At 34.5% G+C, this 19298-nt stretch overlaps 1 protein-coding gene across 2 annotated transcripts in view; it reads left to right on the top strand.

Annotated features, from left to right (window-relative positions):
* The window catches only part of LRP6 (LDL receptor related protein 6), a 123980-nt gene that overhangs the window by 14200 nt on the left and 90482 nt on the right, over positions 1 to 19298 (top strand). For both annotated transcript variants that reach the window (XM_081127995.1, XM_081127996.1), the window contains exon 2: positions 5094 to 5487. In XM_081127995.1, the coding sequence (XP_080984121.1) occupies positions 5094 to 5487 (394 nt within the window). The remainder of the gene's footprint in view (positions 1 to 5093; positions 5488 to 19298) is intronic.

Consider the following 19298-nt stretch of genomic DNA (forward strand, 5'->3'; position numbering starts at 1 on the left):
GCACATGCCCAGGCTGCGGGTTTCATCTCTGGTTGGGGTGCATGCGGGAGGCAGCCGATCGATGTTTCTCTCTGACATAAATGTTTATCTCTCCTTCTCCTTCTCTCCCTTCCTCTCTCTCTAAAATCAATAAAAACATATTGAAATAATTTAAAGTATTAAAGAGTTCTTCATTGCCTTGTTTAAGCTTAGCACTAGATAAAGTTTAGGGGTCAAGCCAATTTAGTGGGTAAGTAATGGGCATTTGTGAGCATTTGGCAAGTACTTAATGTAAAATCCTTTTGGGTTTATGATAAGTATATTTTTAGATCAGGTTATGGAAAACTTCTTTTAAATGTTAGTTAATATGTTTACCATATTACTATTGTGCAATGAACTGTTCTAGGGATTGGGGATAAAATGAGTTATAAGATATGGCTCCTGTTCCCAAGGGGTAAAGATCCTAGTTAAAATAGGAAGTACACTTTTTAAAATGCTAATACTGCCCTGGCTGGTGTGGTTCAGTTGGTTGGAGCATTGTCCCATACACCAAAAGGTGGCAGGTTTGATTCCTGGTCAGGACACATACCCAGGTTGTAGGTCCCATCCCTGGTTGGGGAACGTGTGGGAGGCAATTGATGTTTCTTTCTCTCACTCCCTCTCCCCTTCTCCCCTTCTCGCTGTCTCCCCATCTACCCCTGTCCCATTCTCTCTCCCTTTCCTTCTCCCTCCCTCTCTCTAAAATCAGTTTTAAAAAATGCTAATATCAAAAAAGTGGCAAAGACCCTGAGGGCTTGAAGAAGGAAAGCTGAGGTACTAGGAAAGATTCTTGGAATAGATAAGATTTGAATCTGGCCTTGACGGACTTGCTTGCTGGGATAATGAGAGAAAAGTATGGAGTGGGCAGGAAAATGAATACATTGTGGTGATGGAATATGATGTGCTCACAGTTGATGTGTTCAAAACCAGTTTGTATGATGCAGAGACTATAATAAGTAAGGTAGAGTCATAGGCACATTCACCTGGTGAAAACCTAAGGTATTGAGGCTTTTTATTTTAGGTAAAGGAAATTAGAAAGCTTTTTAAGTTGGATAAAGTTGAAGTATTAAAAGTAGAAAAGGGAAGGAAGAGTGTTGAGATCACTTCCTATTAGGATAGTTTAGGACATAAAGATCTAGAGTAGGATAGTGGTTCTAAAAATGGAAGAGGCAGATTTGAGGATAGGTTAAGGAAGAATCAACATGATTCTTGGCAGACTGGGGGGAAGGGAGGTGTCAAAGACTACTCCAAGGCAGGCTAGTAAGATTAGGAAAATTGTGGTACCATTGACTTTTGAAGATTTTTTTGTTTTTCGTTTTTGGCAGGGGTGGGTGGAAAAGGTAAAGAATTTTAATGGCAGGAAGAGATGGCGAACAAAAAGTTATAGGTACAGAACTGAAGGTTAGGCTGGAGATGATATTTTGAAAATCACCTGAATAGAGTTGTTTGTTGACCTGGTGAACTTGAATAATTTTCTATATTCTCTTATTTGGATAACAACAGAGAATCTTGGGGATACCTATATTTGGGAAGTGGGAGGAAGATTTGAAGCCAAAAAGGCAGACAAAGCATGACCAGTAAAACAAGAATAATAGTATAATAAGAGCAGAACACTCTACATAGGTAAGGATATGGTCAACATATCTATATTGAATGCTGCAGAAAGGTCAAGAATAAGGACTGAGAAAAGGCCATTGGATTTGGTTATGAAGAGTTGGAGAAAGCAGTTTTATTTGAGTGGTGGATTGGAAGTTACACGAAGGGAGTTAATAGCTAATAGATGGTGGTATGAAATGTACACCAATATTTAAGATTTTGTGGTTAGGAGAAATAAAGTTATTTTATTGGTGATAGCAAGGTTAGGGTTATTAAAACAGTTTTTTGATAGCAGGCACCTGGCAGGAGCCATCAAAGATACAAGACATGGCGAACAATTGATAGAGCAAAGTTGCAGAGTGGAGGTAGGGAGGCTGAACCAAAAGTATTGCTTTAACCTTAGTAAGGAGGAAGAGCAACTTGTCATTTGAGACTGAGGACAAGGTAACGGAGAATTGGATGGGGTATAGAGGGATTTTTGAGAAGTTGAAATTAAGATATTGAGGATGTAAGACATTTTCCTTGCTCCCTGCTTCACTGAGATCATATTAGAAGGTGATCTGAGAATGAACAATTCAGAGCATGAAAGTTGTCTTCAGGAGTGCAGAACAAGTTTAGAAAGGCTGCTAGCAAATGTTTGGTAGGAAGTTAATAAAGGAAAGTAAGGATTCCTATGTACCCATGTAGGTTCCACTAAAGAAATGATGGTGGCTATTTGATGGTGGCTATTTGGGTTATCTGGGTATTAGGATCAGAAGGTTACTTCTTTGGAATGGAAGATATTGAGTGCATATATGCTATAACTAGGGACAAGTATGTGTGGATCCAGTATATTTAGTCGATTAAAACAGTATTGCAGATCAAATTATATCTTTTAGATATCCCATTAATATATTGCTGAATAGATATTGGTGACAATATGGTAGAAAGTATTCAAGTATCAGAAGTGTAGTTAGGATGAACTCCGTGATTTCCTTTCAATATGTGTAGGTTTACATACAGTTCTTTAGAAATCCTTAATTATAACCAGTACTGCTAATTTACATACACACACACACGCACGCACCATTTTTATTTCTTTTCTTGTACTATGAAGGAGGCCTTAAATGACCAGAAAGTTTCTTTGGATTTTGTAGACAAAGAGTTCAGTAGCAATGTTAATGTTTGACTTGAAAGTCATGAGACATTTAGCTGTCACCTCGTTCCGTACACATACTTGGCACACAGCTTTCTGAGAATAGTGCCATAAAGAAAGGTGCCCAGTAAGTATTAGATTATTACCACTCTTGGATTTTAAGTTGTAAGTGCACTGGGACTATTTCTTAGCCCTATGCAGCATTTAGCATTCTACCCTTAACTCATAGGAACCTTTTTTATGATTTTTATAATTGGCCCATATTATGAGGGGCTGTTGTAAGATAATGCAGTGGACACTGTAGGGATTGATAAATCAGTGTGATGTATGAAAGCCTGAAATGAATTAAAAGTGAATCTGTGAGGGAAATTTACTAATTTGCCAATAGCAGCAGTAAATACACGAAATAAGCAGAAAGAACTCTTATTCACTTTAAAAAAAAGCTATCTGCTCATTTGTTTTTGACTAAGAAGGTTGGATTTAAGCTTAGACGAGAAGTTAATGTTTGTAATTAGTAGACTTCATAGCTCCATTTGGCAGACATAGTCCGTAAATTGGCTTAATTAAACAGCACTTTTTTTAGCACCTTAATTTTTTGAAATGAATTTCTTAAAAAAAAGGGAGTGGTTGCTTTTAGATGGTACTTGGTCTTGGCTTTGGATGACACATTTTAAACCTTTAGTAAGTAATTGTGAGAGAAGACCATGTGGATTTTTACATCATGACTGGTCTTATTTTTGCTGCCTCATTTGTGTTTTTCCCCTCAGCCTATGCTATATGACCACTTGTCTATTTAAATTTTAACAAATTAAGATTAAATAAAATTAAAATTTTTTCTTCGTCACACTAGTCACACTTCAAGTGCTCCCTAGTCACATGTGGCCAGTTGCTGCTGCATTGCATAGTAGAGAGAACACTTGTCTTCACAAAAAGTTCTGTTAGGTAGTGGTGCTCTGGATCTTTAGTTACTTTTGATACTAGGAAAGTAAATGTCTGAAGCTTGGAACAAATACGTTAAAAAAAAACCCAAACCATAAAATTTGTACTACTTCAGTCCTAATAGTAGCTTCAGCTTTCTCAGAGTTAAATACTATTTAGTGTTGGTATTAGGTCTTATTCAGAGGCCATTCTAATAATATAAAAGAGAATAAAATAGTTGTATTAACAACTATCTCTGCCAGACGATTTATTTAACAGTTTTATTGAGGTATAATTGCTATACAATAAATTACACATATGTAAAGTATAAAATTTAATACATTTTGACACGTATACATTTCTGGAACCATCATCATAGTCAAAATAATGTAGCCATCACCCACAAAAGTTTCCTCATGCCCCTTTATAATTCCTGCCTCCCATTCTTCTTCATCTTCTCCTCTGACCTCCAGATAACTACTGATCTGCTTTCTGTTACAATAATTTGAATTTTCTAAAATTTTATATAAACGGAGTCATGCAATATATACTTTTCTTTTATCTGACTACTTTTAATTTTTTGAGATTCACCCATATTAGATGTATAAATAGTTCATTACTTTTTATTGTATGAATATATCACAATTTATTCATCCATTCGTTTGTTGATATTTGAGCTGATCCAGATTTAGGTTATTATAAATAAACTGCTATGATCATTTATGTACAGGTTTTGGTATTGACATATGCTTTTATTTCTCTTGAATAAATACCGAGGCATGGTATGGCTGGATCACACTGTAGGTTGTATGTTTCATCTTTTAAAAAATACATATTTTTATTGATTTCTATAGAGAGAGGAAGGGAGAGGGAGAGAGAGAGAGAAACATGGATGTGAGAGCAATACATTGATCAGCTGCCTCCTGCACGCCCTGTACTGGGAATTGAGCCCGCAGTCTAGGCATGTGCCCTGACTGGGAATTGAACCAGCTACCTTTTGGTACACAGGATGACGCCCAACCAACTGAGACACACAGACCAGGGCTGTATGTTTAATCTTTTAAGAAACTTCCAAACTGTTTTTCTGAGATGGCTGCACCATTTTACATTCCTTCCAGTAGAGTATGAGCGTTCTGCTGGCTCCATATCTTTGCCAGTTCTTGGTATGGTCAAACTGTTTAATTTTATGACAGACTATTTTAACGAGAAAAGACTGTCCTGGTAGGATCAATTCCCTCTCTTCCAACTTTTTGATATTTAGAATGCTGAAAAAATATTTTGTTTGTGAAAAGATTGTAAGACTGTCTTCTATTTTCTTTTCTTTTTTTATAGTATTTATTCACTGATGCTGATTTGAAACTCAATTTATAAGAACAAATACATTTACTTCCATTTACTTACATCTTTTTCTTTTTTTTTGTTCTAGCGGCCCCTTTGTTGCTTTATGCAAACAGACGGGACTTACGATTGGTTGATGCTACAAATGGCAAAGAGAATGCTACAGTTGTAGTTGGAGGCTTGGAGGATGCAGCTGCGGTGGACTTTGTGTTTGGTCATGGCTTGATATACTGGAGTGATGTCAGCGAAGAAGCCATTAAACAAACAGAGTTTAACAAAACTGAGAGTGAACAGAATGTTGTCGTTTCTGGATTATTATCTCCTGATGGGCTGGCATGTGATTGGCTTGGAGAAAAATTATACTGGACAGATTCTGAAACTAATCGGATTGAAGTTTCCAATCTAGATGGATCTTTACGAAAAGTTTTATTTTGGCAAGAGTTGGATCAACCTAGAGCCATTGCCTTAGATCCTTTAAGTGGGTAAGTTTTATGTAATGTTACAAAGGATATTGCATTTCTTCCTGGTTTCTCTCCACTCGCATAGACCCTTCTCACCCCCAAGAGGAAACAGAGCGCAGAAACCAAATTTTAGATTATTTGGGCTTCTTTGTCAAGTAGACTTGAATGTGGGAATTTATGTTGTGTTCTTAAAGTAAGGCGTTTCAGTAGTTTTGTGTTTCTAATATCACTTATGGCATAGCCATATATATAGTTCTTGGTTTTTCTTCTCCATTTATTTTTTGTAATTATGAGAGGATAAATTAGAAGGCAAAGAAGAAGGAATGAAGACTTAAGAAGAGTAGTATTTGATAGCTCAAGATGATAGAAAAAATCTTCATCTTACAACTTTTTTTATATACAGTCATTTTGTAATACTAGTGTCTTTTATATTAAACTTTAAAGTATTTAATGGCAGTGTTGAATGAAAAATAAAAATTAAGTTGTTAAACAATTCATTTCTAGTTAGCTAAATATATATTTGCTATAAATGTTTATTTTCACATGAGAAGGGAAACTTAAAGCTATGGGTAAATCCCAGCAGAGAATGTGAATTGTGTTCCCACATGCTTCTTTATTACTGTGCTTCAATCCTGCCCATACACCATTCCTTGATATTTCTCTGTGGAATACATTGTCATACTAGAGTCTGTCATGGTCTCAACGTGAACCTGAAGTGAGTTATTAATAACTGATTAAAATGTAAAGATAACCAGTAAATAACTTACAATATTTTGTTTTTTTTTACTTTCAAATATTTGAAATGCTTTAAGACTCATTTATAAAAGAGAGTTTATTAATATTATGTAATAAAATAAAACTTGGGGAAATGAAAGAAAGGTTTATAAGTGCTCCTTTGTCTTGATATCAGGCCTTATTTGGTGACAAAGAAGATGCCATATAGGAAAGTGAAAAAATTTGTTTGACTATGAAAGAAAACATGGGCAATAGTGTAGTGAAATTTTAGGATGAGGGACTCTGGAAGACACAAATATATATTATATGTGCTTTATATAATATAAAAATTATATATTTTTCTGGAGGGGCATTAAGATACATGCTATAGTCAGATGGTCATTTAATAAGGCATCAAAAAAGATGATAGTGACTCTTGTGGTAGGGAAAAGAGTTGAGTGTCCCAAGGAGGTGGTCACAGCTGTTGGATGTGCAGTGAGTTGTACTGATTGACAAATTTGGTTGTTGAGAACTTGCAAGATAGTTTTGAGGAATGGTATCTGTTTTTTGCCAGCAAAGTTTGTAAGTCTCAAGTAGTGTTGAAATGTTTTTGAGGTTACTGCTTTGTACAACACACAGAGTTTTGGTGGTCATTGGGGAGTAATATTTTGATGAAAAGATAAATAGTTCTTTTTTCTTTTTTGACATATTTAGTCATAACTGTAATGGTGATGATGGAAATTCACCTAAATATCTGTTAAATGGTTAATATGTTCAGAGCTCTGCTTTTTGTATTCCTGTTGGAGAAAGTGGGGTAATAGCTTTAAGGATTTACTATCTATTTAAGGACAGAAAATTTGGGACAGAGAGAACTTTTCCTTCTTTGAAATATGTTTATTTGCATTATGTAGTATGTATATGTAGAGGGGAAGAGTGTTAAAGGAATTAGAGGAGCCACAGAGCTCTTAAGGAAGATGGGTGGATAAAATAGCTCGATTACCACAATTCTGGAGCAGCATTTGATAATTTCTATATGTGATAATGGTTACATGATAGTACATATTCAAGGAAACTGAATTTATAGACAGCTCTTGACTATTCAGGATCTAATAATTTAATTAGGAAATGAATCACTATCATTTTGTTCCCTAAAACTAATAAGCTCTACTTCTGGATGGCAGGTCTGATAAATGTCTTAAGAAGTAAGTTTGCCATATGATTGAGAACACATTAGACTTTCTGTGGCTTTAATTTATCCATGATACTTCCCAGAATTGAAGGCAAGACTTTGCCAGAGACTCAGCTGATGAAGGAACTGGAAGAATCACTAATAATATGCCGTGAAGGTAGAAAGTAGTAGTATTAAGCTTCTAAGGGATGTCCCTTGAAGAATAACTATGTTTTTGATGCCCGTGGTTAGTGTTGAGTGAGTGAGTGTGTGTGTGTGTTTGTGTGTGTGTGTGTAAATTCCCCCCACTCCACCAATTCTATTATTATTATTATTATTTTAATTTTTGGGAAGTTATTTTGTGTCATATGGCTATTTTTAAAATTATACAACTGGAAACAAAATGCAGCCAAATGGTATACATTTGATAATTAGCATGATGAAGTGTATTTAAAATTATATTTTAAACTCATGCATTTAAAAATATATTCTATCAAACAGTCTTTCATGTTGATCTTAGCTTTCTGTTAAGGATTGTGGTTTTAATGGAAAAGTAATTTTAGATTGAGTACATCACTTATCAAACAGAAGAAATGATTTCCAGATTTACTTTTTGGAAAAAATGAAGTTTTCTTTCCCGAGAAAGTACATGAAAACAGTGCTGAGGAAAAATGTAGGCTTTATTAGAGTTCCAGGATCCTGGGTTATGAGGTTCAGAAGAGCTGACTGAGCTTTCTCACAGCAGCTTATGTAAAAGGAAAGCTATTGAATGACTAGTATTGTTTTGAGCCCTGGGAACTAGTGCAGACATCTGTGTGCTTTCGGATGTATGGAGTTCTTTGTATAATCAGTCCATTTAGCCTAGACTGAAGGATGATTTTTATTTCCCTCCCTAAATTTGGCCTCTATTAGTCTGAGATTTTTTTTTCTTTTGAGTGACTGGCAGTGTACAATTCAGAATAAGGAACAGGAAAATGTGTATATAAATTGTTCCAGAAATGAGCAACCATAGTTACAGAAAGCAGTATCCTTACTTTATTCCTGATATTATGACTGCTCCTAATGATAGAGTTCCTTAGTCTGTTCCACAGTACTGATCTTAGTGATGTTGAGGACCTGCTGTTTCAGGTACAAATAAAGCAGTCCCAAGGGTTTTTTGTTTTTTAAGGATCTGTTCATATTCCAGATCATTTTGGATATTTTTTTGAGTTCAGTTGTAGTGATTCAGTCAGAAGTGAATTCCCACTAAACAGCTTTGAATGATGTACAGTTGACCCTTGAACAATGCAGGGATTAGGGGTGCAACCCCTCACCCTCATGCAAACAAATATGCACATGTGACTTTTGACTCCCCCAAAACCTAACTACTAATATCCTGCTGTTGATGGGAAGCCTTACTGATAACATAACCAGTCAGTGAACACATTTTATATATTCTGTATTCTTACAATAAAGTAAGCTAGAGAAAAGAAAATGTTAAGAAAATCATAAGGAAGAGAAAATATATTTACAGTATTTATTGAGAAAAACCCTTGTATAAGTGGACTTGTGCAGTTCAAACCCGTATTATTCAAGGGTCAATTGTATATTTTAAAAATACATTTTTATTGTTGTTAGGAATAATATTAACAACACTAGAAGTTCTGCTTTAAAAATCCTTGTAGAACTAAAGTAATGGGAAAAGAATGGTTTATAATTTCCCTATCAATTACGTGTGTGTTGTGTATAATTGTCATATCTTCAGTATGCTTAAAAGTACTTTCTTTTTTTAAAAAAAACATATCTTTATTGATTTCAGAGAGAGGAAAGGAGGGGGAGAGAGAGAGAGAGAAACATCAATGATGAGAGAGTCATTGATTGGCTGCCTAGCCCACAACCTGGGAATGTGCCCTGAACGGGAATCGAACCCCGATCTCCTGGATCCTAGGTTGATGCTCAACCGCTGAGCCATGCCTGGCTGGGCAAAAGTATTTTCTATACTGGTATTTTAGTCACCTGGGATATACCAGTGTAGAAAATACTTTTAGGTGTTTTAGAAAATACATAATAGGTGTTCAATAAATATTTTTTGAGTGACTGGACTTCATATTTTCTTTTATAATCCTATTAGTTTTTATTATTAGAGAAGAAAGCGCTGTCTAAGCAAATGTAAATTTTAGCATGGGCATTTATGATTATAATTGTTTACTTAGAACATAATTAAGATTTCTGCTTTTTTCAACAGAAGTTATTAAGATCATATTTTATAAAAATATACTCACTCACTGGAACTTATTTATGTCACATCTAGTTCTGTTTTGAAAGATGTCCTGGTAATTGAGGAACCCTATTTTCTATGCATAAAATCTAGAACTGGTTCAGAATGTTATAGATCTTCTAGTTAAATGCTTTCACTTTTTGACTGAAGAAACTAAGGCCTTTGTCCAAGACAAGATAAGAGAAAGCCAGATAGATTCTTAGTTGAGATTTTCTGATTCCATGTGTGGTGCTTTGTTCTTCATGAAAAGTATCTTGCTGAAGCTATGTTTTGTTTTGTTGTTTTGTTTTTGCAAATATTTTAAAAATGCAACATTGTAGCTTTATTTTAAGGAAGATTTTATAAGTTCTGTGTTTCTAGATTTACTCACTATACTAATTTCTTATTTTGCTATTGCTTTTTGCACTTAATCCATTTGGGTTCAGTTTCCTTCTGCTTGAAGTATATTCTTTAATATTTCTTTCAGCAGATAATGGTAAACCCATGGTCTTCATCTGAAAATGTATTTATTTGCCCTTATTCTTAAAATGATAATTAATAGATTATAGAATTATAGGTGATAGTCATTTTTACTCAGCCCTTTGACGGTATTATGACTTTAATTGTTTTAATAAGTTGGCTATTTTCTAATTATTGTTGCTTTGTAAGGTTTATTTTTGTTTTTGTTTTTTCTCCCTGGTTGTTTAAAAGCAGCCCTTAAGCATTCCCTAACCTGATATTTTTTAGCTTTGCCTACCCTGTGTCTAGATGTGGCTATATTTTAATTTACCGTGCTTATAACTCATGTTTCTAGAAGTCTAATTATTATTGTTATTTGTTAATTCTAGAAATTATTATCCATTATCTCTTACTTTCTCTCATATTTTTTAGTCTCCTTTGGAATGATTGTTTGATGTATGATGGCTTGTCTGATTTTCTGCTCCGAACCTCTTAATCTTGCTTTTATATCATCTATTTATCTCTCTCAGTTACTTTCTGGTTAATTTTTGTACCTGCCTTCCATATAACTATTCTTTCTTTAGCTGTGCCTAATTTTATAATTGATAATGAATCAGTTGGGTTTTTAATATTATTGAGTGTATTTTGCTTCTCTAGAAGTTATTTATGCTCATTTAAAAGATTTATGAGAAAATGTCAACCTACATAAAAATAGAGAATAGTGTATCAGTAATTTTAGACTTATAAAAAAGTTTTAAAAATAATATAAAGTTCTTGTATAACCTTCACCCAGCTTTCCATAGTATTAATATTTTATATAACCATAGAACAGTTATCTAGACCAGAAAATTAATGTTGATAATAATACTACTAATAAATCTGTAGACCATATTTGAATTTTCCAATTTTTCCACTAGTGTCCTTTTTCTGGTCTAGAATCCCATATTGCATTTTGTTACCTCCTTAGTCTTTTCTAATCTGGAATATTTTAGCAGTCTTTGTCTTTATAACCTTGACCTTTTGAAGATTACTGGCCTGTCATTTTGTAGAATGTCCCCCAATTTGGATTTGTCTGATGTTTTCTTATGATTAGATTAAGGTTATACATTTTTGGCAAGAATAGCACAGAAATGATGTTTTGCTCTTCTTAGGGGGCATATCAGTAGGTACATGATGTGGATACTGGTGAGGTTACATTTCATCACTTGTTTATGGTGTTGTTTACCAGGATTTTTGTTTTCATTTTTTTAACAGCATTTACCATTTTTTTCCTTGTAATAAGTATTCAAAGCTATGCAATTATCCTGTTTCTCATCATGCTTTTACCCACTAATATTAGCATTCTTTGAAGGTTTTTACCTGCAACAGCTGTTAGTGTGGTGTTTGCCAAATGGTGATTTTTCTAGTTCTATTCTTTCTTCCTATATGCATTATTAGTTAGAATTCTGCCTTAAGGAGGAACTGTCCTCTCTCCCCCAAATAAATATTTATTTATTCCATTAATTATGTTAGTGTGTACTCATGGGCATTTACTTTATTCTATAGGTTATAATCCATTACTGTTTCTTGCTCAATGTCCCAGGTGTTGGCCATTGGGAGTGCCTTCAAATTTGTTTCTATATCCTTTTGACAGTCCCTCATTTTACTGTCTGGCAGCACAAGATGTTCCAGACTTATGTGTCCTTTTATTGCCTCACCCTTGGAATCAAGTGGTATTTAGAAACTAAGATCTGGAAGCTAGGTGTGTTTACTGCTGAGTTTTCTTTCCTTTTAAGCCCTCTCAGTGGGCAGTTAGGAAATACACATATATACACATATAGTTATATGTGTTTTTGTCGATATCTGCATGTTAAAAAAACATGAGTTCATCTCAAATCTCTAATTCCAGTCCACCACCACAAACTTCCATTATAGTCTTCTTTCTTTCCTTTTTTGTTATTCCATTCTATGGTAGTGAGAAACTGATTCTTATTATCTACCATATATTTTCTTTCTTTTTTTTTAAATTCTCACCTGCGGATATGTTTTCTTTGATTTTAGAGAGAGAGGAGGGAGGAGGGGAGAGAGAGAGAGAAACATTGATGTGAGAGAGAAACATAGACTGGCTGCCTCCTGTACATGCCGCAACTGGGATTGAACCCACAACCTAGGTGTGTGCTGACTGGGAATCGATCCTGCAACCTTTTGGTGTACAGGACAACTCTCCAACTAACTGAGCCACCCAACCAGGGCCACAGTATATTTTCTTTCTTGCTCAATTTTGGGGATTTCAGAATTGCTAACCTATATTCTTGTGAGAAACAAATTTACTGTTTAGAATTCAATAGTATGAAAGTACTTCCAGTAGAGTCAAAATACTGTCTTCTAAATTTATTTAGGTAACTTCTTTTCTTTCCCACTCATTGCAGTGTGGCTGTTGTTATTCTTTTGTAATGCATTTATTACTTAATGTAGTCCATTTTGAATATCCCCCTATATCCTGGTTGATTTTAATTATCAGTTTATTTTGTGGTTATGAGAAATAATTGCCATATTTCTAAGAGCTAGAAATAAAAACATTATACTCAAGAGTAGTTTACTTCCTTCCCATCTCTTCTACCCTAGTCCCATTTCTCCTTTCTTTCCAGCCTGTTCCCACTTACCTTCTATAGGTATCTTAATTTCATTAATTTTTGGTTTTATCTTGAATTCCTTTTTGCACAAACGAGCTGATACACATATATATTTTCTTGTATTCCCTTTTCCTTACATGAAAAAGTAACATAGTAAAGATGCTCTTTGGCATTTAAATTTTTAATTAACAGTACATCCTGAATATCATTGCATATCATTTTAGAGATCTTTATTCTTTTTTGTGTTTGTGACTACATAGTATTCCATTGTGTGGATGTACCATGGTTTATTTAACCACTCTCTTGTTTTAGACATTTGGTCTCTTTCATTAGCTGAGGTATTTTAAAGCAAACTACACAGTGACATTTCATTTGTGAATACTTCATTTTGCATCTCTAAAAAAATAGACATTCCCCCCCCATAACCACAGTACAGTCATCTTCCATACACCCCCAAATGAATAATTCTTTAATAAAAAAAAATTACTCAGCACATATTCATATATCTACAGTAGTCTCAGAATTGGCCTTTTATAGTTGGTATGTTTGAATCATTATTTAAAACAAGGATTAGCCCTTTTTAAAAGGGCTAAAGTTGGTAGCTTAGTTGGTTATAGCTCCAAAGTTGCAGCTTTGATCCCTGGTCAGGGCACAAGAATCAGCCAATGAATACATCAATAAATGGAACAACAAATCATTATTTCTCTCTCTCTCTCTCCCTCTCTCTCTCTCTCTTCCCCCCTCCCCCTTCGACCCTCCCTTCTCCCCCCCTCCCCAAATCAATTAAAACACACAAACACAAGGTGTACAAGTTGCCTTTGGTTATACCTTTTAAGTGTCTCTAGAACAGTCCCCCTACCTTTTTTTCTTTCTCATCCTTTTGACTTACTGAAAAGATTCTACTTGCCCTATAGAATGTTCTAGATTTTGAATTTTCTAAGAGATCTGTGTGATGTTTGACTTACTTTTATGCCTTTATGTTTCTTGTAGAAGTCTTCCAATACAAGACTTGGTTAGAGACAAATTCAACATTTGGGCATGAATGCTTCATAGGTAGTACTGAGTACTTTGTATTCATCACATCAGAAAGTATATAATGTCTACTGGTAGTGATGCTCAGGTTGTTCATTAGGTTCAGATAGTGAAAGCTGGTTATCTTTATTATAAAACTGAGCTTTTCCTCTTATATCCTTCAAATAATTTGTGGGATGATTCTTGTACCATGACAATATTTAGTTCCTTGTTTATTGATTGCAATTTTAGCATCTATTGAGGATCATTTCTTATATTATTTCATTAAGGACATCTGTTCCTGTCTTATGTCTTATATACTGTATTTCATGTGTTTTTAAAAAATAGGTTCTTACTGATTTTTTTTTTCTAGAGAGAAAGGAAGGGAGAGGGAGAGAGAGAAACATTGATCGGTTGGCTCCCATATTCTCCCTGACCAAGGACCGAACCCGAAACCTGGGCATGTGCCCTGACTGGTAATTGAACTGGCGACCTTTTGGTTCACAGGACGATGCTCAGCCAACTGAGCCACACTGTCCAAGGCTGTATTTCACCTTTTATGTGTTTTAATCATGTTAAATACCCTCTCTATCAGATTGTTCAGTTGTCTGAAGTTCTTAGAAATCCATTTCTGCTATTTGTTATATTTGCTGATTCTTGCTTAAGGCAAACTATTTCCTTAGGTGTTTTCTAGTTTTGGATTATGAGCTGATCTTTCAAGGGATTGTCTGTGAGAATCCTGAGTGGCTTCATGGAGGGGGGGGGGATAGTTCTCCAGAAGGATTTTGGTTTGCTTTTGCCACCCATCCTAGAGGTGTTTCTAGGGACCACATTTTTAATTTATAAATTGAAGTGTAATTTATATACAGTAAAATGTGCAGACCTTAAGTGTGAAGTTTTGACAAATGTGTACATGTGTGTTATCACCCTCTTCAAGCAGAGATCACTTTTTATATTTATTTTGGATTTAGGAGTTCATGTACTATGTAGATAGAATAAATTTAAACTCTAAACTTAAGTGGTTACAAAGTCTTCGGTGATTTTCTCCACCTTTTCAGAACCTAGACCAAGGCAGAAAAGCTGCTTTGCCTCCCTCAGCCAGTGGCAGATTTTTCTACTTCCTTGTTCTGTGAAGGTCTGTGCTTTGTGAAAGAATGTTACTTATAACATAGTGCTTTTTACGTGCCAAGGCCTTAACTTCTTCCCTGCTTTACTGCTGAAATAGAAATCCCTCAACTTCTGAGATGTGAAAATCCTATAGGGTTGCTGTAGCATAGGTGTACTGCTTTTTACTTCCTGAGAATTCCCCTACTTTCATGATACCTTAGCTCCACGTTTAAAGGAGTATTTATATATTTTTATTTTGTATATATGTATGTCTTAGTCCACTTGGGTTGCTATAACAAAATTCCACAGTCTGAGTAGCTTATAACAGAAATTAATTGCCCATAGTTTCGGCGTCTGGAAAGTCTAATATCAAGGTGCCACCACTGTCCCCCTTCTGGTGAGGGCCCTCTTTCTGGTTCATAAGTGGTGTCTTATTGTGTCCTCACCTGGTAAAAGGGCCTATGGGTCTCTCTGGAGCCTCTTTTTAAAAGTACTAATCCCATTCATGAGGGCCCTCCTCTTAACTGAGCACCTCCCCAAAGCCCCACATCCTAATGCTGTCATTTCAACATATGAATTTTGAGGAGACACACTCAGGCCATAGCAATCAAATAAAAAGACTAACCAGTGGTTCTCTAGGTGTTTTGTAAAATGAGGGGTTTCTGGGTATCTTGTTACCAAATTACCAGAAATAGAAAGTCTAACTTTTATGTTTTTAAATATTACCTTTTCTTATTGGGGATTTATGTGCATGATAGTTGGGTATTATTCATACTTACAAATTTGTGTATTAATGACTTCTTTAAATTATAGGGTTATATAAATAATTTCAAGGATTATAGAGTGATTTATGATTTGGTATAGATTTGGTTGACTTAGTTTTTATGACTCAATTCTAAATGTTGTCTTAATTGGCCACCTTTGTGTCTAATTACATCTTGTAAAGGGTGAAAAGTTATCCCTTCAATTTAGATTTATTGAAACTGAATTTTTCTGAATATTTTTGTTAGGGGAAATTGGATTCAGATTGAGTATACATATTAGATTAGGGGTTTGTGAATATTTTGGAAACTTTATTATTTTATTCGTACCTAATTGTAGAAATTAAATGCTTTGGATTATAATAAATTTGCATAAAATGGCTAATATCTAATCTGACTGTCAGTTGAGATATTTTTACTTTTCTGGCATAAGAAATTTTAACATCTTGAGAACTTATTGGTTTTTTTTAACTTACTTTTAATTCCTAATTAAAATGAGGCCTATCTTCTATTCACTTTATTTAAAAATTATTTTCCAGAAGGCATTGCAAATGGATATCAGGCCAGATACATCAGTAAAATTATATGTATGAAAATTAGTGAACAGCATATAACAATCTGGTTCTGGTTTTCATGATTTTAGATGAAGAGCAGATGTGCATACTATTGTAAAGTAGAGCTGTAACCACATATATTTAATTTTTCAGCATCAAGTAGATATTTTATCTTCTCTTAATTCAAAGTCAAAATAGAACCCATTGAAGCCAAAGTAAATTAGGCTCCAAATAGACTACATAATTGGAGAGTTAGTAATAATTGTTGCTGAAGAGAGATTTCTTTTCTTTGATAATCTGTAGCCTGGCTTTTGAGAAGCCATGAAGTTATTTACCAAACACTTGCATTTCCTAAAGGATACTAGAATTGGCTTTTAAGTATGATGCTGGTAGAAAAAAGAACCAACTTTGCGGAATATAGTACACAGATAGTTGAATTTAGTCACTTTATTAAGTACTTTTAAGTAACCAAAGTTTCTAAGTTAGGTTAACTGCTCAAACAAAAACGAAACAACTAAGCCAACCAAACCTACTCCTTAATATGTGTGCCCCAATTATCATTATTATTATTATTATTATTTTTGGAAAGAGTCCAAAATAAAATGATGTAGTCAAAGAGTTTACCTTAGTCTAATTTTTAGGTAGCTGGGCTATAGGGTGGGGGTAGGGGGTGGGTTTCAAGCCTGTCATTTTAATAATATAAAATGTTTATGTCATATCCTGGCAGAAAATCTAGAGAATTTTTTTCCTCAGAATTTATTTATTTTTTTTCCATCCTGAAGTCTCTGTTCTGCTAGTAGCAGTTTAATGTTTTCTGTTCTGCTAGTTGATCTTTTAAAAAAAAGTTTATACTTTCTGTCATTGGCTAGTGCCCACACCCCCTTTAAAGATTAACTCTGTCTTAAAAGTAGCAGCCTCTAAATATTGCACCTTATTAAATCTGACACCTTTATGTTATTCAAGCTTTTTTTTTTAAGCAGGTGCACTTTACTGTATCAACCTGATTTCTTCAGATTTTCTTACGCAGTTTAACAGTTACAGTGAGAGTCTCTATATCTGATATATATATATATATATATATATATATATATGTATGTGATGGAAATGGCCTTTCCTCATCTCTCCAATGTAGATATAACTCTTGATGATTTATTTGACATTGACATCATGATGCTTTCTGTTGGCAGCTCTACTCTAGTTGTGTAAAGTTGCTGAAAATTTTCAAGTCACAGAATAATTTTGAAAAATGAAAAACAAAAACTCCTAAAGGATCCAGTTTAAAAAATTATGTGTAATAGATTGATGTTAAAAATTGAGAAGTTCAAAAGGTTTGCTGGGAATTTTAAAAGCTCTTTTGTAAACTTGGAATTTTTTTAGTTCACATATTCTTTCTGATACATAGAATAAACCTTTAATTTTTTTTTAGTACCTAGAGTCTGTCCCATTTATATAGATATTGTATGTTTGTGCCATGTCTGGATTACACATATTTGAGGACAGAGCATGCTAGTCTTGTCTTGCACTGCACTTATACTAAGGGATATAAATTGGTATTCATATGACAGTGTGAAAAGATTGTAACTTACTTTTGTCCCCTTACCTGGCCCAAATAAATTCTTCAGATAATCATAACTCAAGATACAGAATAAATTCTCTGTAGCTACTGTGGATACAGAGGATACTTTGTCTGATTTTGGAGGGTGAATTCCAGTGGATGTTTTCTTTCCTCTCTCCAGGGTTTGTCTTCTCCCCTCATGTTGAATGATGAGTTTGGGTTTTCCAAAACGAAATTCCCAATGAGATCAGCTGCCATAGTTCTCCAGCATCACTTCGCTCCTTTTGGATCAGCTTCAGTGCTGCATCCCTGAATGCCATGAATGTTTTTCTCCTGGCTCTTCACCCTGGAGAAGGACAGAGTCTTGTAAAGCAGATTCTGTGTCTGAAGCCTAGGGAAAAATATACTGTGGTGGCTGCGGAGAAGACCCAAGCACAGAGCTCCCTTCTGCTGTCAGGTTATGGCACTGACTGAGACACTCACTTGTAACATATCAGGATATCATTTATCTTTTTCAGGCTCTGCTTCTCATTCCTTTCTTTGGATACATGATTTAGCTGCTTTTGGGGAAATGTGCCAAGTGAGGATTTTGGTACCAATTTTACTGATCACCAAAAACGAGTGCCAGGCTTTGTAGAATAGCCAACTGAAGCAAAAAAGCCTTTTTTTTTTTTTTTTAAATAGACTTTATTTTTTTAGAGCAGTTTTATATTCACAGCAAAATTGAGTGGGGCAAAATATTCTTTATTTTTCCCTTTTGTCCCTTTTATCACTGCTATCATTTGTTTAATTCATATATAAGCTGTTACGAAATACATTGTTGCTATTGTTATTTTAAACAAACTTATCTGTTATATCAATTAAGAATAAGAAAAATAAAAGGTTTTGTTTTGCATTCACTATTCCTTCTCTAATGCTCTTGCTTGCTTTAATGTCGATCTGAGTTTCTTGTTTCATTTTCCTTCACTCTGAATAACATATTTTCTTGCAAGGAAGGTTTATAGACAATACATTTCCTTCAATTTTTATTCATCTGAGAAGATTTTTATCTCTTGTTCACTTTCAACGGATAATTTTGTAGGGTACAGAATTGTAGGTTGGTAGATTTTTTCCTTCCTTGGAAAGGAAAAAATTTCACTCCCATCTCTTCTTGCATGGTTTCTGAGGAGGAGTTAGATATAATTCTTATCCTTGTTCCTAAGGTGTTTTTTCCTTCTGTGGATTTTTTTTTCCTTCAAGATTTATTTTCTTTATTTTTATTTTCTGGAGTTTGAATGCGATATGCCTACTTGTAGAGTCCCCTCCTCCTCTTTTTTTTTTTTTTTTTTTTGTATTTATGTTGCTTGCTGTTCTCTGAGCTTCTTGGATCTGTGGTTTAGTGTGTAACATTATTTTTGGACAAATTCTAAGACATTATTGCTGCAAATACTGCTTTCTCCTTTCCTTCTGGTGCTCCCATTACATACATATATGTTATACCTTTTGTAGTCCCATAGTTCTTGGATATTCTGTTCCATTTTTTCCCTCCTAGTCTTTTTCTCTTTGCTTTTTAGTTTGGAAGTTTCTATGAACGTATCCAGAAGTTCCAAGATTCTTTCCTCAGCTGTATCCCGTCTACTTATGAGCCCATTGAAGGCATCAAATCTGTTAAGCAT

Source organism: Miniopterus schreibersii (genome assembly GCF_964146895.1).
Source record: "Miniopterus schreibersii genome assembly, chromosome: 2".
Classification (NCBI taxonomy): Eukaryota; Metazoa; Chordata; class Mammalia; order Chiroptera; family Miniopteridae; genus Miniopterus; species Miniopterus schreibersii.